The sequence below is a fragment of the Atractosteus spatula genome, chromosome 4, assembly GCF_055471065.1.
Source record: "Atractosteus spatula isolate fAtrSpa1 chromosome 4, fAtrSpa1.hap1, whole genome shotgun sequence".
Taxonomy (NCBI): domain Eukaryota; kingdom Metazoa; phylum Chordata; class Actinopteri; order Semionotiformes; family Lepisosteidae; genus Atractosteus; species Atractosteus spatula.
The window spans coordinates 66,554,492-66,575,280 of record NC_142709.1 but is presented as its reverse complement, the minus strand read 5'-3'; the positions used below and the strand labels follow the sequence as shown (position 1 = coordinate 66,575,280).

At 36.3% G+C, this 20,789-nt stretch overlaps 1 protein-coding gene across 1 annotated transcript; it reads right to left on the bottom strand.

Moving 5' to 3' along the window:
• Positions 1-8,519: 8,519 nt before the first annotated feature.
• LOC148836915 (tripartite motif-containing protein 42-like) lies at positions 8,520-16,791 on the bottom strand. Its single transcript, XM_088914535.1, has 5 exons — positions 16,628-16,791; positions 15,503-16,206; positions 14,321-15,063; positions 13,610-13,840; positions 8,520-12,028 (listed from the first exon to the last, which is right to left on the bottom strand). Exons 1-5 carry the CDS (start codon positions 16,789-16,791, stop codon positions 11,999-12,001), a joined length of 1,872 nt encoding a protein of 623 aa, XP_088770661.1. The 3' UTR covers positions 8,520-11,998.
• Positions 16,792-20,789: the final 3,998 nt, after the last annotated feature.

The following is a 20,789-nucleotide window of genomic DNA, read 5'->3' as shown; positions in this document are numbered from 1 at the left end:
CACAAGCCAAATAGTGGGAAGAAACCAGAGCACCTGGTGCAAACCCTCACAAACACTGGGAGAACATAAAAACCTCATGCAGACAGCACCCCATGTCCCGGATTGAACCCAGGGCCCAGGTGCTGCAAGGCAGCAATGCTCACCACTGAACCACTGTGCCACCACTTTTTCAGAATTTATTCTTCATTTTCAGAGTCAGTGATTTGCAGAATTGCAAAGGGTGTCCAGAGATTTTGGGAACACAAGAATCCCCTGAACATTTAGGATTTCATTATGGTGCTTCATGTTGATGAAAATTGGTCAGAGGGGACCTATGATGCAGCCTTACCTGCTAATAGGTTAAAATAACATTATAGTCTGTTTTCAGATAAAGTTAATAAAATACAAAATACTAAAAGGACAAATCTGGTACATTTTTTAAAATGTGTTACTTATTATTGTAATTAGTAAGGTACAGTACAGGTTCTCAAGCAGTTACACTTGTTAAAAAGGCATTATCAAATTATTTTTTAAATATATACTAAAAACAACACAAATATTTTAAAAGAATGTTGCTGCAGCACTAATGCATTAATTTGCTCAGAAACACCTTTAACCTACCTAAAAAAATAAATTGTGCATATTTTCTGTTTCCTCAGGCAAAATTTTAAATGGTTAAATTAGTTCACCCTTTCTGCAGCACAATCCCAATAAATCTGAACATTACTGCAAGACATTTAGCAATTTTTGTTTCCTGACAACAGCTTAGTATTTTCTGCCTGTTTGCAGAAATGCATGATTGCATCTTCAATGAGGCAAATAAATTTGGTTAAATAAAAAGAAACAACTGATCCTACCTTAAAGCTGGCATCTGATTCTCTGCTGTCTATTGCAGAATAACAATGCAAATATTTCCTATTCTATCTCATCATTCAGATGAGATAAACTCACTACTGTTTTCATGTGGCCTGATAGCCTAAATGCAGAGATTGCACATTAAGTCTATCCTATTGTGCAATATTTTGTTTAAAAATAATTTGTCTAGCCACAGCATAAAACTATGTAAGCCCGTTTTTGCTAGGGAGTAAAAAAAAAATGCACTATGGTATCTCAGAATTGCGACTTAGTATCTCAGAATTGCGACTTAATATCTCAGAATTGCGAGCCTTCCTGACTTTTAACTTTTTTTCCTGGTCATTTATGCAAAAATCTCTTAGATAACATGTAAATGAGTAAGGAACTCTTCAGCCCATATGCAAAGCATCTGATAATTTTTAGAGTACAGTACATGCAAAATTCAGACTTTAAATTTTCTATTTTTGAGTTGATGTCGTGCATACACTGATAATTTATTTAAATGTGCTCTGTACACAGTGCAAAATTGTGGCAGGGCCAGCTGTGGCCTATCCTTAATGAGTTAATTAGCAGGATGTCTCCGTGGAGTTGTCTGACTGACCAGCATGAGAATGCACCCAAATGTCATACACTGTTTGCTAAGGAAATCAATCAGCTATTTAAAGATGCCATCTCCAGCTATGTCAGGCTGAGCCTGCAGGCTTACAGTTAAGCTTTAGACACCTTAGTGCTGAAGTAGGCCAACTTGAGGCTCCGTGCTTTGCTTGTGTCCTTATAATTTGTTGAACCTACTGTGTTTTATTTTCTAACTAAAGGCCCATATTGTATTGTGCAATCTTTTAAAAACCTTGATTATTTCTGAACTGCATTTGTGAGCTTGGTCATTGTTATGACCCTTACAAGGCTGACCCTCCTAAAATAATTTGCTTTTCTCTCTGATTTTATAATGGATGCATGTAGGGTGTTTACATATGTATATACTGTACAGTTCCCTCCTAATGTATTCATATCCTCAATGAAATAGGAAAAACATCATATACTGTAGCAGAATGAGTTGCAGATGGAAGAATGTCTCACTTAAAAGTAATAATGTTATACTGTAATCATAATTGTATTGCACAGACCAAAATAATATTTTTTATAAATACATTCCTGAAAACAACAAGAGTCACATTTATTAACACCCTGTAGTTAGTATTTTGTAAATCCTCCTCTGGCAGGTATTACACTGCCAAGACATCTCCTGTGCTATGCTGTGAGGTTGTGGAACTTCAGAAGGGAAATATCCAAAGACTCTTTGTATACAGTATATATGTGTGTATATACATTAAAAATGTCTTACCTGTAGTAATTGCAAATTGAAGCTTACCAAATAATTTTTTTTTAGATTTACAGCTGAAGGAAAAAAGATATTCTAACTTTGACAAGAAAATGAAACAATGTTGATTTAGGTCTCAAGAGAAGAGAAAGTTTTGCTCCATAGAGTAACAAGTAATTGGTAAAAATTAAAGTCATTTGGCCCTTTAATTGGAGTTCTGCAAATGGAATATTTTTGTTTATATGAGACTTCATAGATGAGGGTACAATGATTCAATGTCTTTAGCTTAACAAATTTAACGATGTACAGTATGTAGTACCTGCAAATAGTACCAATAGAAATAATTACAAATAACTTTCTGAGATACGTTTTTACACCTTTCTTGAAAATAAGTTCTATCTCAAGGTGTATAACAAATGGTTTGAGACATTGGACTTACTGTATTCTTAATGGAATTTATTTTTTGGCTAGAAACTGGAGAACCTTTATTAAAACGTAACAGCACAACATTTCTGAGTACTTGATCCTTCTCTGTTTTGTCAAGACTTTGAAGTGCTTTCAAAACATTCTATCATTTATAAGTGAGCTTCCATGTAAATTATTTCAGGTGTTGCAACTGAATATTAAAACAAAACAGGTTAATTAGATTTCCAAGGTTGTCCATTCCTGTTAATGCCCAGTATATGCATATTAATTAGGAAGAGCTGTGGTCCTATTACTGATCTCTTTGGCACTAATTACTGCCCCATTCCTATTTGAGTACTCGCCCCTTATATGTACTCTATTTTGTAACTATTAACCAAGTTTGCAATCTGAACACATCCATTGAAATTAAATTGTTTATTTTTGTTATTACTCAGCAAGTGTGTTTTGTTTTCACCGTCTGTACAACAAAATTTCAAATCTGTTTGAATAAATCTATCTACCCATCTGTCTCTGTGACAGTCAGTAGGAAAGTCCCTGAAGTGTCAAATGCTGTAGGTCCTGTCTTTTGAAGATTCCTGGTCAGATTATTGAGCTGTAAGGGTAATTCAATCAGTGAAGTGCTTAGAAAAAAACAAAACACAAAATATGGTCAATCACTGGTATATCCGTCAGTTGCACTATTTTAAAGAAAGAAAACTCAGACTGCTATTTAGTACAGTACAAAAATATTTTCTGGATTTGGTGCAGCCTTAATTACATTGTGGGTTTGTTTTTTACCCTCATGCCTATGTTTATTTTGGTGTTTTCTTGAAGGAAAGCCCAGCCTAACTGCAACTGTGTCTCCTCTCTGTTCTACTATAAATTCCTGACTGGCCTAAGCCTTCAGTGGAGACTTATGTGTTGATATTTAACTGAAACTCCAGGGCAATAAAATTTCCTTCCAGGAAGAATTTCTAATTGAGGCAAAGTTGAGATCCTCTAGCCTGGGACAGGAAGACAAAATTTCTGGGATAGGATCTTTTGTTGACTGTACAACCACCGAAATCGCTTTGCCATGTTATCTTACTGAAGCTTAGCACTTTCACAGCACTGCCTTTACAAGTGTTTCACAAGTCCTGTACTTCTTCTGTTGCAGTATTTCAGTAGTTCAGTCAAACCTTAATTAAGGAGAAAAGGCATGATTCAGATAGTGAGCTTCACGGGGGCAATTCCCCTGTCTGAGGAGGTCTTTGACCCATCCATAAAGAAGGGTGTCCCTTTAATGAAGGATAGCTGCTGTGAGGGTGAAGATGGGGCAGAGGGATGGATGAGAAAATAAAACATGCAAGAGAGTAAACAAGAACTGTGATATGTCTACATGGGTAGGCGGACATGGGCAAGATTTGACCTCCTCCATAACTATTATTGTAAACTCCTTTTTATCTGAACGATGGATATGTTCACGGGTGCAAAAGGTAATTGATTTGGAAATAGAAACCAATTAATAATGAATAGTTATTTCAATTATTTTTATTTATGAACACTCAAGGAATTAATCTTATTTCCTTGGTACAGAAATATTTAACCATGCCTGAGAAAACAAGAAAATATGCCATGTACTGGCACCCAAACATTAAAAGATAGGAAAGACGAAAGTTAATGTGGCACTTTTATTACACTGCAATAAAATGGAAGAAAAACAATAAAAAGTAAAGGGTACAAATTATTCAAATTGGTAAGATGACTACCTTGACAGCTTTAAACAAAAGTAGCATAAAACAATTTTCAGCTTTGGTTGAAAGCACTGAAAGCATTTTTTCTGTACAGTTGTAGGGTTTTTGAGAGACATCAGGAAATGCTGAATTTGCTCATCCATTGGTTTCTGTAATCAATTTGAACAGGAACAGGATTTGCCAGCATCCCTTTGTAACATTTAACGGACTCGTGTTCCATGTAGGTATAAACCAGCCTGAATACTCTACAGAATACTGAAGCATGCTTTCCGTATTTCTGGGGACTGGACCTCCGAAATTTCACTTGGATTTCCATATCGATATTCTTTATCTGTTCATTTTTAAAGCGGTGAGAAATGGTTTAAACATTTTTAAATGCTCAATATTTATTTATGGAGTGAAGGTTTTCTTAATTGGTAATGTTATTGTAGGACTGAAGGGCCTTCCAAGTGAATGCCACTACTTAATTTACTGTTTGTGAAGAGTGTCAAACGAATGCTACCATATCAGATACTCAGACAGTCAACGTAGCTGTCTCCATGGCAATAGAATACTCTAATTGAATCTGAACACTTTGCACATGCAAATACATCCCTTGAGATGACAAATGCTTTTAAAGCCCTGTTGACAAGGGGTTTGTACAGTCATGTATTCAAAGCTTGTAATTTTGTTACATTATCTCCATCTGCTGGTGGCATTGAAGAACTGCCACAGTGGTTGTGATTAACAGTGTACTTCAGTCTACTCTACAGTAACTCCAAATGGTATGTACACACCAGCTACAAATGTTTACTGGGCTTATAATAATATTTTCAATACACGTATTACATTTCATTTGTTCACATTATGCCATAACACAGTCATAGACAAAAATGGCCACTGTGCTTTCATCCCTTAGGTTTATGTAATTTTAATGTTATGTAGTTTATTCGATTTTTGTGTAATCATGATGACTAAAATATTTTAAGTGGCAGTATGACCTACTTTATTGGGTGGTTTGTGGGGAGAGTCACAGAGGACCAATGTCACCTTGAACAAATATGTTCTTCCAGTTTTAAAGGTTCTGTAAAATCTAATTTGGCACTGAAAGGTATTGAATTCACAGATTATATGGGGTCCTTTAGCCCTTCTTATGCGATAGAAAGAAGAAAGATGATAGTGGTATACCATATGATTATGTGCGATGTCCCTGAGCACAGTAACAATTGCCAGCGTCTCCAACAATAGGAAATGCATGAACTGTGGCAAAAGAATTACTGAATTACTGAGGTAAGTAATTTTAGATAACGAGAATCTGAGTAGCACGTTTTGCCTGAATGAAATGAACAAATTATGCAAAAAACAAGTGCATGCTACAGTGTATGGGAAATATGCTTGCTACTGTTTTATTGCTATTATTTTTGCTTGTTCTGGCATTCAGATGCTTTGTGAATTACAATGGTGCTGAAGGTATATACTGAGCTTAAAAAACATATTGGTCTCTTTGTTATGCATGGATATCCTCAGAAAAGTATGTGGATTTTGGAAAATGAAAAATGGGTTGGGCTTCATTTTAATTAGATGATCATTCATGGCTGTGGTATATCTGCGTGGCTTTTAGCTTGTTGAATGTCCGGTGTGGAAAGCATCAAGAAGAAATAACAGCCAGGAGCAAATACACCCCACTTACCAAGAGAACAACCCCTTCATGTCACCTTATGTGTGTTAGAGGCTGGATTAAATTAGAGCTCTGTCACTCGCTGCCTGGAGGGTTCACAGCCAGCCAGAAAGGCACGATGACCACAAACACAGTCTGTCGATAAATGCCCAATAACCCATGATCTGAGACACCATCAGTCACAACACCTCGTCTAAATCAATGGGGTCCAAGCATGGTAGTCAGGCCGGGAGTGTGTAGACCAGTGGTTCCCAGTCCTGGCTCTGGTGACCCACACCTGCTGGTTTTCATTCCATCCCACCTGCATGACATAACTGAAGCCAAACTTGATCGATTTCATATTGACACTTTGTTTCTAGTCACACGTTTGAGGTTTTATTTCACTTACAAAATACAGCAGTAAAAGCTCCAACATGTTTAAGAGCTGGGAACAAACAGTTCACCTTAATTGAATTATTTTGAAGTTAATGAAGGGTTTGATTGTGTAACTGAAGCCTCACCTGGAACAAAAACCATCAGGTGTGTGGATCACCGGGGCCAGGAGTGGGAACCACTGGTGTAGACGCTACAGGAGGCAACGTGTAGGGATCGATGTCAACCAGACTAAAGGGCGCTGTAGTGATCATGCCCTGGGACTTGTAGCACAGCCCTTCCTGACAGCTCATCCTGACATGAAATCATTCCAGGACAACACAGGTCTTCACGCTGCTCAAGGGAAATGGTGTTATGCAAGCTAGTATGATGTGTAGGATCTAGGACTCGGAGAGCAGTAGATAGGCACATGGTCATCCCAGTTCCACTAGAGGAATGGGACAGAACCCCAAAAGACATCTTTAACCTCGCAAACCTGTGTTGCAGATGTGGTGCTAGTTTTGTTTCCAACAGTGACCTTATGATTTACAAGCCTGTGACTTTCACAGTAGGTCCCTGATGATCAACCTTGTTGAAATTCCATTTTTATGTGCCGAATGAGATAAGGACTTATCTTATATGTAAGTTATTTAGAAAGACTTTTCTATGACTATACAATCACAATACATTTATCATGATCTGTAAATATACATAAGGTGTGAATGAAAATGATTAATTCACAGTTCAATTAAATTCAATTAAAATATTTTTTAAATTTGTTTTACATCTATGTGAAGCATTTGGCAATTATATCTAAAGAACATTTTTGATGTTTCACAATTGTTGTTTTGTAATGCTTTTGAAAAAAAATGATTACAATTTTCTAAAGTTTGCAAAAAAAATATAAGGATGGAAAATGCTTTGATTGCCATTATAGAGTAATATAACTAGAAACATCTGTTGTCTACTAAAATGTAATTGGAGATCACAAGGATGAGCTATATTGCCTTTAATATGCTGCTGAATCTTATTCAGCAATTTTAATATTTCATTTTGTAGATAACATTTTTCATTACAGCATTATCCTTACAGCTCCTGTAGTTATTGAATACAGCTTATAGTTTAAATCAGGTGAAATAGAGTATTACAGTACCCTCCAAAACTACAATATTGTTGACTAGGTTTGTCATTCAGAATTTTCTCCAAATTTGCTCCCAGTGGATTGCAAACCATTAATCCAAACAGCCATCTAGTGGTCTCCCATCATTATTGCAACCAGATAATATTCTACTGAGTGTAATGGCTCTCTATATTGACCACAGTTAGGCACTTTATACAATACCACTCATGTCACAGGAAAGATTAGAACAGTATAAAGTAAACATTAGATTTGTTCCTACCAGTCTCAGAATTCCAAAGGGCTATAACTACAGGATTTTTTTTCAAATGCTTTCTTTAGAAATTTTTCAAATAAATCGTTTTCTAATTTGTATACCGTCATTTGTAGTGCTACTGCCTCTCGATGTTTAAATTTAGGTGCTCATGTAATAATAGAATTTCATGCTCGTGTTTTTCAGAAGTGTCTTAAGAATGAATTTGTATTGTTTTGAGCTCAGAACACTTTCAGTTCGTGCAAAATACCGCTCTGACATCTGACATTTTAGGGAATACTAGTAGCAGTGATCTGACTTTTAGTAACTATTCAAGGTAGCATATACTGTACAGTGTTCTGTCTGAATACAGGTTAGGCAATGTCTCAAACAACATTATGGTCTCATTGACATTACAAACTTTACAAAAATTAATTTTGAATTCAAAAGAGGTTAAAAAACAACAGCTAAAACAAATGTTTCTATATAATATTGAAATAGTGTTGAGCTGGTTAGCACTGCTTCCACTCTGAGATTTTCTAGTCTGTGGCTCTTAAACTGCCCTGACTCGTATCAAGACTGGATAGGTGAAATGATGCTAATAAGATCACACAAAGACTGAAAGTTTATTATTAATTATTATTATGATGTACTGACTTATAATAATAAAACCCATATGGTTTTATTTAAACTTGGATACATTGCTGCAGTTCTCATATTCATAAATAAAAATGACACCTTTGTCTTTTTTTAGCTGCCAACAAAAATAATCTTATAGTAAGGCAATAAGCATTAGTACATGGAAGAATTAATCCACAATAAATTTCAACTAAAGCAAATAACATGCTGTCATTTTCTATCCTTTTATTTAAAAATACATTTATACTTTCTTAAGAAATAACTTTGAATTTCTGGTAATTTGCTAGTTACAAAAATGTATTAAATTACAATACATGATTAAATTAACTACCAGTCAATTACTTTTTGTTTGCATTTATTACATTGTCTCCTTTTTTGAATTTTCATAGAAATCTGCAATTCCTGTTTTATGAAAAATGCTTATTATTAAACTAAAAATGTAGATATTTAGATCTTAAGTAATAAATGGCATGGTAGAAAAATACATTAAATATCCACCCATCTTCCTGCTGCTTTTTCCAATTCATTGCCACGGGGGAGCTAGAGGCTCTACTGGTAAGCACTGAGCACAAGGCAGAAGACACCTTGGACAGGCTATTAGTCCAATGTGGGGCACACCCACTCACACCTATGGCCAGTTTTCCCAGAAGCTAATTAACCTATCAGTATGTATGTGGACTGTGCGAGGAAATCAGAATACCCAGAAGAAATCCACACAAACACAGGGAGACCATACAAACTACACAGACAGCAAAGCCATGAATTGAGCCCAGGGACCCAGTGCTAACCACTCCTGCAGATGTAGGTTAGCGGGTTGTGTGAATTTCAAATATTTATATAAGAAAACCTCACATCTTTCCACCATGCTGCCCCATAAATTAAATGTGAGTAAATAAAAAAAAGTTTTATATTTTGGCTTTAGCTTGACCTTTGAGGAAAATGTCAAGAATAATTCTTACTTCGCTTCAGTACATTCATTCCTCGGGCTACAACTTAGGTTGAGTCCATCTCATTTACTCTAGCCAGTGACTATCCACGCACCGTCTTAATTTGTGAATTTCTGATATCAAACTCAAATGATTCAGTCATTGTTGACATGTTGTGCTTTTAGTGGGGAAATATCCCCACCAAGATCCTAGAGGTGATGTTTCGGTTTCCATAACAACTTCTTTCAAGAATTCATGTATTTTGTTATTCAATGTCAGTATTATGACTGTCGGAATCATGCAAAGACAAGCTCAATTCATTCACTTTCCCCAAATTACCCAGCAGGCCAACATATCTGCACAGCCTTTGCAAACTTTCTCCAGGGGAGGCCAATGGACTTTCCATTGCTGGCGGAGTATCAGCTCAGTATGCAGTGACCCATTGTGGTATATAAAACCTTGACTTGATCAGATTTCTAACTTTGCCTACTGTTATTAGGCAGCAGAGCACTTTTAGCAACAGACTCCTCCAGCTATGGTGTTCAAGAGAACGTTTCTGCAGGTCATCCTCCCGGTGACTGTCAGGGTGTATAACACTGCCCTAGGCTAGGACTGTTAGCCCTTCACCTGCTCATCTATGGACGGCATGTTGCACTATTGTACTCTTTGGACACTCAATCTGTATATACCTATGCACATTTTGCACATATGTTATTGTTTTTACAGTGACTATGAGCATATTTTGCACATACCTATGTATTTATTTTATATTTATTTTGTATTACTGTACGTATTTTAATTTTTCATCTATTCTGATGTCTGTTTTTGCACTGGATTGATGGAGTATGGCACTTTTTAATTGCTGTAACAGCTTCTGAATTTGTCAGCACTATCTAGAGCAACTGGGGCCAAAAATGTTTCTACTATTGTGTGTTTGTAACAACAATACTAGCAACAAAGTGCTTTTGACAATTGCAGTGCTTTTGGTGACTGAGAACTGGATATCTTTAAAATTGAACGGCTGGTATTTGGTTCAGTTGCCTTTTATAAAACATGAGTGATATTTCTATACTTAATTTGGGCTTTGATTTTAAATGCCTCTGAAGATGTGAAGCTTTCTTATATAAATATTTGACTGAACTTCACACCACCTGCTAACCTTCAGCTGCAATAGTGAATAATTTATAGCCAAAATGTCGACACCAGTTCTTGTCAGTTTTAGTTTTCGTCTTTTTCTTTGTAGTTGGTTCAGTGGAGGAAACACTGAGTGGCACTCAGTTCACTCTCTTTACATTTTTATTTCACTGTCACAAACTGATCCATACTTTCTATTCACTATCTTTCTGAGCCAGTTTTTTAAAGACCTCAATTCTATGTTGATATAGCATGAAATGATTACATGAAATTACATAAGAAAACAGAGTTAACGATAACCTGTAAACTGCATAAGGAAACAAAACAACAGGGTTTTTCAGTGCTTCACCTTATCTGTGTAAAAACATATTCGTAGTGTTTTAAACACTGTTTTTAAACTGAACAGTTACTAGCCATTTTTATGATTAGAACCTCAATTCTGCATGGTAAAAATCTGCGCTGCCATTTCTTTTCTGGTCACAGCACTAAAATAAACCCAACAACATAACTGTTACTGCTACTGAGCTGTAACACCTTTATGTGCTATTTCGTGTACACAAACCATAGGTTGAAACCACTGACATACATTATGTACAGTTCAAAGCAGCTTATTAAACCACAAATATTAGGATCACTGTGCAGAACATGTCATCTGCGTAAGGTCTAGAATCTTGTTTAGAAGGTCAAGGATTATTTAAAATGTGCAAATTTTCATTTTTTTAAAAAAGGTTGTTTGCCCCAGACTAAGGTCATTGTCTTTGTTGACAATGTTAGTGGAAGTACGTATCATAGCTGCATTCAAAGTCAAATTATTTAAGGAGTGCTTATTCTTAAATTACAGCCAGCTGGAAAAAAGTATGTTATAATGGAGTGCATACAGGTAAAAGATCCAACATTGATCAGATTCCAGACTTTGCATCCATTAGCATTAATGCCTGACTACAAATACAATTAACCCAAGTTCAGACCATGAACACATGCATTTTTTAATTGGCTCATTTAGTTAATTTTATAAGTGCAGTAATGTTTTCCAGCCACTGCACTTTACATTTCTAATTAAAATTACAGACTAATGATGCCCTTGATACCACAGTGGCATAAAAAACGATAATGTAATTATGTCATGATGTAGTGGTGGCAGTTATGCACGATGCCCTACAGAACACATTACCTTGCATGAATGTTTTTTTTTTAATTATTAAAACGTGCACTTCAGGTTTCTGATCAAACTGTTTACTTTGATTAAAGGACCATGACTAAAAGCCTATCTCTGCATTTATTATCTGGGCCCAAACCTCAGAGGTTATATGTAAGGGTTTAGAAATTCATCTGCCAGTGCTACAGCCTTCTTATTTAAAAAAAATATATGCATATCAAATCTTATTAACTTTCTAGCATCTTGCACAAGCATATGTCGAATCTTATTAAAAACTGTATTCCCTGAAATTAAGCAACAAGACTAAAGCTTGGATTTGACACCAACATAGGAAGATAGAGATATTACGAGAGCCATTTTTAATACTTGAATCCACTCAACAATAAATGGCACAGTTGAAGCAGGTCTGGAGATGTCAGTCTTTTCTCAGGTTGTTTATTGGACAATTTAAAGTTAGTTTCCCTAGTCTGTCCAGTCATTCTTCATCAGCATCTTCAGTCATAACCTGGAAGTTACAAAATACATTATACATAAACAGTTTCCTTTATTTTATACAATAATAACTATACCAGTCCTTCATTCACAATTGTTCACCATTTGACACATTTCTGCAAATCAAAAACTTAGTTTAAGGTGACCTAGAAACAATTTTAGAAGAGTCCTTTATTTGTGTATTTAGTTGGCCCTAATTGATCACAGCTTTAAAAGATATTAACTGAAATGAACAGCTGGTACTGGATCAAATGTATTTATTATTTATTGAGCAACAACCCTAGAATGCTACCCAATTACAGAGGTAAAATAATAGCAAGTCCTAAGCAACAGAAATAGAAGCTAATACTTTATATTGTACAGAAGGGATGGATGTCTGTCTCATTGATCGGCATGAAAAAAAAAGATTTCCTGCGTCATGAATGTTTACAATTAAATATTCACTAAGTTATTAACCAGTGAAATTTAGAATTTACAGTAAACCAAAACATAAAGATGGAGCAAGCAATAAACAAGTATTTTAAAATAAAAGTTCGAATCATCTAAACACACATAATACCTCTGGATAATACAATCAGTGTCTATACATCTGTCAGATGTTCAAAAAGTGACAGCTTCATGAGGAATTATGAGGAGCTGACAGTTGATATTCAGCATTGCTCAGTCCACAAATACATGGAATATTTTAAAACAGAACAGTTTATTTTGATTTTAAATGTTATGCTACTATTCAAATGCTGCACACAAGAGTTATTGTCACATCAGATTATGCCTCGTGTTCCTGACCTTGGAATAAAACTGATTAAGGAACCTGTTGTGCTTGGTAATCATTTTCATTAAGGAAAGGTTAGGTCATAGTAAAAGGTCAATGTAAAATTAGCATTAAGACTCCTTACACTGCTGTAGCCAGAGATTATGTCCCAGTGGAGACATTTTTTCTCTACAAAAGAAGGTAAAATAAGTATACTTAAACCACTGTGCTTAAATATGCCTTCAACGTTTTAGTTTTAAACCAACTTTTACAGTTACAGTTAATGTTGAATCAACATCTGATTTTTTTTAAAGCACAGCATAGTATTAAGAATATTATACATAATTACACAATAGACATATTCCAGAAGAAAGACTGTGACAAAGCAAAACAAGAGCTTTTGTGTTAGACTTATGTATTCCAGTCTAATGTGAAGGTATAGAACATAAGCTTACCACTCAATGAAAAAAAAGCCCAGAAAAATGGTAGCAAAGCTATGTGAAAACCACAGTTAAATTTCCAACCACGTCTGCCATGCAAACCTTCATAGTTACAGTAACATATGAAATGTGTCAAGTACTTCATACCAAAGTTTTATTGGCATGCACTGTATCACTATTCACCCATAAAGATATTCAGTTTGGCCCTTGCCATGAACTCTAAGTTAAATTTTGGAAGTCAAATGTACGATCAATAGAATACAGTCTAAAAGAACCATAAAATTAACAAAGGATCCAGTTTTCTTTTTCTCTTAAACTCTTATATTGTTTAACCAGTAAAAGTATGACAACACAAGCACAAAGGTGAAATAACAGAAATTTCAAGAGAAAAGTAATAACTCACCCAGTAAGGACAGCTCCATTTTCCCTGGCCATATTTATTTAGCGCTCGCACAGTGAAAAGATACTGGGCTTTGGGTTTCAGAGGGGTTGCTCTGAAAGAGCAAATCTTTATGCCGAAGACCATTTCACCTTGATCTTGAGGCAGAACATTGGTGGAACGGATAGAAACTATTTCTTGAAACTTTACATCAAAAGTATCCACCTGTTCTCCAAGAGGCACCATCCAAAAGATCTGAGAAAAGGAATCACATACATAATTTACCTTTCAGGTCTAAAAATTATTACAAGCAGACATCTAAAACGTTTCCATCTGCTGTAACAAATCAGGTTTATAACAAAGTTAAATGATAAAAAACATCTAGAGTATAGATGTACAAAAGTATAGAGCATAAAACCTATATCTTTAGTAATTTATAATATAAATGTATCCTTCTCAAAATAGCTGAAATATATTTTTGTTAAACAGAATAGTCTTTAATGTTTTGACTGACACACTTAATGTCTTGATTTCTTCTTTGTACAGAAAAACCATGAATGATCACTTAGATCATTTTTCTCAGTGATGGAACTGTGCAACATTTGTGGACCAATACTTTTTCAAAGAAATTACTGTAATGCTGAATACATTAAGTAATAATATTTCAGTTCTTTTTGTGGTACAGTTTGGGATAAGTGTGTTTTTGATAGTAATATATTAGTCCGAATGCAATACCTCAGCTGAGACTCCTTTCACATTGTGCTGGTAGATGACTGGTGGTCTGGGCAGGTGTAGCTTACCCCCTGACCTGTCCCCAGCTGGTAAAATCTCTAATTCCTCACTGTTTGGGTTACCCCTAGTATCACTGGAAACCACCCTCATATTGTTTTCCTCAGGCCAGTCCTGGATTGAGTTTTGGGATTCCTCTTTCTCCACTGCTTCTCCAGCAGCTCCCATTGATGTGATGGAAGGAGCAGTCAGAGCTGCGCTATAGGTTCTTTGGACATTTGGTTTCTTGATGTTTTTATCATAGATGAGGTACTTAGTATAAAGATCACTCAAACCATCCATGACACTTTCAAAATCCACTGTTAGGTTTTTAAGAGGTTCTTCTTTTAAGCCCTTGGTGGGCTGGTAGATCTCATCTAAAACTGTGTAGATTTCTGAGACACTGTTATCAATGCCCTGCAGGAACACTGCTTTGTTTCTTTCCTTCTGTGCCTCCTGTGAGTACTGGACCAAGCCCTCCAGGAAAGACAGATGCTTAGAGGAGTAGCTGATGAACTGATCGGCCTCCTCTTGACTTTTCATCAACAGCATTTCGATCACCTCTTTTATCTCTTCCTCTTTTTCGGTGAGTTTTTTGTGCAAGCTAAGAAATCCTTCTGTTACCCTTCGAAGCAGCTCCACACCTTCACACTTAAGCCTGCATGTAAAAAGCTTTACATCCGTGATGTCTGCTTCACATGCATCTTTAACTGAGGAAAAATAAATATTGTTCCTTATTATTTTAGATATATCATATGCTTAGCCCCTGATGAAACATGTAAATGATAATTAATATGAAAATAATATACAGTATGACTTAAACAACTTCTGGAGTTCTATTTAAGTTGTGCATTGAATCCTGTGTACATCACACCCTTACTTGAATGTGTGTAGTTTCTGTAAGATATTAATACATAATAGTGACATCTATTTAGAAATATGAAAGATTCCAAACTTTTTCAGCTATTGAGGGCTTCTGAATCCTACTGTACTTGATGGCGTGCATTATAATTGCGAAAGGTTTTGACCCATTTCGCTCTTTATTTTTATAGAAAGCCATGAAGAATAATTTCACTCTTACTGTATATACTGTACTTCTGTGGCATCACAGAGAAAAGAAATGATCATTGTTGCAGTTAAAATACTTACTTCTCCCTGCTTGCTCAAGAGCTGCATTTAGGCTTTTTACTCTGTTAATATAGGCCTCTGAGATCTCTGCTCTTTCATGGCTGATGTGGTTGACTTTCATGCACTCTTCACAAATAGTTGCTCCATCAGTGAAGCAATAATATGTCAAGACCTTTTCAGGGTGGTAGAAGCATACTAGTTCACCTTCCTCTTTGTTGACAGGTTCTGTCAGCATGTGAAACTGGAAAGCAGGGTTACTGTGAAGTTTCTTCAGACATTTCTTGCAGTAATTGAGCATGCAGGTCTTACAATATCTCTCAGATATGTTCTTGTCCTTGAGGCATAGCTCACAGTTGACAAACTCCTCAAATGCCAGGCCCTGCTTCTTTTTAGAGCTACGTGTCTTAGACTGTTGAGAGAATCTTTTCACAATATTTCTAAGAAGGTGGTTTTCCGGAAAATTAAATGTGCCATTGTGCTCACAGCTGTGAAGCAGGTTGCAGACTGGACACATGGCAAATTGCAGGTTGCTATCATCTCGGGATGCCTTTTTCTTAATGGCACCCAGGCAATGCTTGCATAAACTGTGATTACACGGCAGTACACATGGCTGGGAAAAGATCTTTTTACAGGAGGGACATGTAAGATGTTGGTAGATAGAGCCATCGAGATGAGCAAGTTCTATTCTGGAATCTGTTGCTCCTGGGGCAGAACCTACAGGTAAACTGTGACAAAAAAGATAACACTGGAACATACTGTAGGCTGTCTTAAAAGATTGCACTTAATTGCTTCTGTGAAGAAAACTGATTTGAATTAGCGAGTCTCTCCTGGTCTTTAAACGTATGCATTGTTGTTATATAGTACAGACTTGTCAAGCTTTGTGTTAACAAAATTGTTTTTCACAATTGAATCTGTTGCCACTTCAAGTAGGCAAAATAAAGAAGGTTGTGAATTCGTTTTTAGATGCATAGATATTAATAAAATTAACAATAAAATTCTATTAACTTAATAATGACACTGCAAAAGGTATATATATACACCTAATAATATATATAATATATATTTAATAGAAGATTTTATATCTCACACAATAACTGATAATGCCGCATTACAACAAGCCTGAGTTTACGCAAACATCAATTTTACCGCTCATTTGATGTCTCTTTTTTGTGAAGATTTTTCACATACGGTTGTTTTCCAGGGCTTTTTGGCAAGCTTTCTGTAGATGGAGTCTTATCACCACTGGTCTCTCTCTCTGTACTGCCTCTCCTCCACCACCTGGTTTCTGCCTCGTCTTTAGCCTCTGACATTGTCGTCCACAAGTCTTTCTCAACTCCCCTTCTTGGAATAAATAAATAAAACACATTTCCTCGAAAAGGGGTAAGTTAACAGAAAAACGTCTTAAAACAAAGTCATTCTCAGATCCTCGTACTTGACTGTCAAATTTCATTACACAAATTATGTTAAAAAAAATAACATTAGTGCCCACAAGCCTGCAGAAGGCTCTCTTCTTCAGTGCTTTCCTGCACCAATCCCGGGGGACTACTGTCTCTTCTGCGTTTTGCTCTTGCTGAGTTCTTAATCGCAGGCTAATTGATTTCGGTTTTCTATTCAGGGCATATTTTAAAATTTGCGTTCAGCCCTTAAAAGGCCGAATGGGATTTGGAATCAGCCCTGTACCAGTTTCTGAGTGTTGAAACTCCCTTAATTCAGGTGTGCTGCCTGAAATGTGTTCAATTGGACTCCTCGATTTGAAGGAAAATTAAGTTCAGCCCCACCTATGTCCTGTGCATCATAAATTGATAATCTACTGAGAGCTATAAAGTCAGAAACAAGGACAGGAAAATGGAAGGGATCCTGTTTAAGGTTGTGCTTGCTTAAGCTGACTGCAAACATTAATCATGAAGTAGGGTATTTCTGAAGCTCAAGACTGAATACAGAAACAAATTAACCCTAAGTCAAAATCAGGTCAATTCACACGAATAGCTGCAGCTCAGCTAAAAAGAAAACCAGCAGATACAGAGGTGCCCACTGGCGCAGTTGGAAACCACTGATCACTACAGCCTGTTTTCTTTTACAGATTCCATGAGTCTGAACTTGGACAAGGAAACAAAGCAAAACAAGGTCATCACACATATTTGCGTAAATGGAACAGGGCTTTACAAGTGGGAGTACGCAAAACTAAAACTTCGAGTGTATTTTAACTATCATGCACGTACGCTGCACGGTTAATATGTTCGCGAAGTAAATGTCAGGTTTTGACAGCTTAAGATGCGAATGCTCTCAAATTCGTTAAAATTATAGCTCATCTATATCAGGCAGTCTAAAAAATCACATAATTATAAAAAGTGGAATACTTACTCAAAATGTTAGCACAAACCCATTATTACTGACAACTTTCTCTCAAAGCTATAACATCTATAGGAAGGTTACACAGCAATAAAATCAAAATTATTTTACATACAGTACCTGTATCCATTTAATTTGATGTAAGATGCTAACATCAAATTAGTTTTAGTGTACAGCCCAGTGTATAGATTTAAAGATTGAGCAAAAGAAGGAACAGCTAATGGCAGAACTCACTTTATCAAAAACTAAACTAACAGAAATACGACGTCGTAAGCAGTACAAACATCACAATTGTTATAACTCTAGTTGGTGAAGTTAATGAGTCGCTCCGGGGGTCCAAAACTATAGAAAACACTCGTTATATAGAAAACAATATCGTATATTAAATTAACTCACCGGTCTTCTTGCCTTCACTCTAAAGACATGAGAAATTATAACCACGTTAGAAATTACTTCGGAAACTTTAATTATGCCTATTCGTTCAAATGTAGAGAAAATAACATAAGATAAAAATAAAATAAATGAGAAAAAAGACGTTCACTTTCTTCTGTCAGTAGGAAGTCAGCAAGCAAACGGATAAGAAAAAAAAACTGCATATAAAATAAAATCCTCTAAGGCAGTGTGTTTATAGGCAGACCCACCTGTGACAAAAAGCAACATCACAACAGGCTGTATCTATGACGCAATGTACATGCAAGCACGCTATCACATAATTCAAGCCAAAATGATTCAACACTACTGTAATTAGTTGAGCTGACGTTGCTTTATGTTTATAACTATTATTGCCGTATTAATATTACAAACCTTCGCGTCGTGTCCGTATGCAAATTCATTTCTTCTTCATCAATTGCGCTAGAGCGTCGCGTTAAGAATTTATTTTCTTTAGACGCTGTCTAAAATGGACGTTCCGCATTAAACGATGCGTTGGGACATTAACGGAATACGTAAGCTCCATACTCTGCAGATTCATCCCTTCATTTTCTATCCGCTTCTTCCAAGTCAGGGTCGCAGGGGAGCCGGTCCCTGTCTCGCGCAAGGCAGGATACGTCCTGGACGAGACGCGTCAATCGCAGGGCACTCACTCACAACTAGGCCAATTGTCCCAGAAGGCAGGTAGACTACCCGTATGTTTTTGGACTGTGGGTGGAAACAGGTGCACCCAGAGCAAAACCACGTGAGCACAGGGAGAATATACAAACTCCACGCAGATAGCACCCCATGTCTGCCACTGAACTCAGGTCTCTAGCCCAGTGAGGCAACATTGGCAACTACTGTGCACCTCTTAACAGAGTCTCCGTTAGTAAAAACACCTCTACAGCACATGATTAGCTAATTCTCAGCAAAACCCCCTAAAATATAGAAAGATGGGTTGCTTGTGTGAAATTCATATATAACATTATAATTTAAAGCTTTTGACATTATTTGGCCAATATAATAGGCAATATATTTTTGACAGTTTACACCAGAATATATTTTCTTTCAGTCATCTCTAGTTACAGTAAATCGGACTGAGTTTAAAAGGATCTGAAGTCATGGTTAATGCTATCCCAAAATTGAAATGAACTTCCCCAGAAGTCAAACACCTCACATTTGATGGCCAACCCAGATGTGTAGCAGCAAAATCCTTTGACATAATTTCACCATATGAAAAGCAGCCTACATTTGACTGGTTATCCTAAACACACCTTTCTGGAATGATTAAACAAAGGCGAGGAAGTACTGTATATCAAGACATAAGAAAGACGAGGCTCTATGCTCAGTTACTGAAGTCACACAGGTCAACCAAAGAAATATTTGTCCATGTATTGCATTTTCTCACTGAAACATAGAAAGTGTTTTGTCTCCTTTAAGAGCAAGGTTATCATTCTAATCAGGTGATGTTTTACAGCAGTACTCGGTTATACCTCTGCATACAGGATGGTAGAAAAAGCAAAGATGGCCTGCACAGGGCCTAAAACTTATAAAAAATGATTTCTGGATGGATTCTGCTTGTGGAAGTGTATAGGGAATTTGGGCTTCACACACTTTCTGTGCCTGAAACAATTGCAGAATAGAAATTATGAACAAAGGAGGTCACCCTGGATTCTCAATGTGGTCTGTGTTGCTCATAATGTTATGATTCAAGAAGCCTTGAACGTTGCCTTGAAATTTCCCTGTGAATCCACATCCAAAACTACAAACTAGATTGTCGGCTTATTTCATACACCCACCTCATTGTGTGTGAAGGCATCCGAGTATGTTTATTCCTGAATCTACTTCCAGGTGTTCCCATCGGCCCCGATGTCATCAATCCTGCAGAAAGTATGGGTAGTTACAATCTGGACTTTCTCGGCATTAGCCATCCCCAGAGACTGTACCATGGTCCTTTAGGTACAATAACAGCAGGAGATGATAGAAATTCAGTCTCCAGACTTTCTTGGTCTTTGTTGTGTTCATTTGAAGTTATGATACAGCTACAGTAGCTGTTATTGGGAGGTATAAACAAGTTGTTACAGCAAGCTCATGGACAGTTTTAAACTCATTTGAAATTGGACCTGAACTGTACTTGTCTATGTGGGAATACATTCTTTGTCAGATTAGAAATCCTCCACAATTTTATAATCCAGGTTGATTTTTTCTTGCATTTTAGGAAGAATTAGTCCTGAATTAGCCCTGATTAGATCATCAAAAACAAAAATGCCTCTATTACTTTTGGAGTGTTTTAAAATGATTAATAATCCAAGAACTGAAAATGATTTTAGTCAAGTAATATACTGTAATTAAATATTCCAAACATCTAGTTAATAACATTCAATATTCCTTTGTCACAGTTTTCCTAGGTGAATTCAGTTTGGACAATCTAAAAAAATATTCCCGCAAGTATGTGTTCTAGCAAAATGAATTTGTGGTATCATGTTTTACTAAAAGGTGTGCTGTTCTACGAATGAGTGTTCTTTGACAAGAAACAGCAAGATTCTAA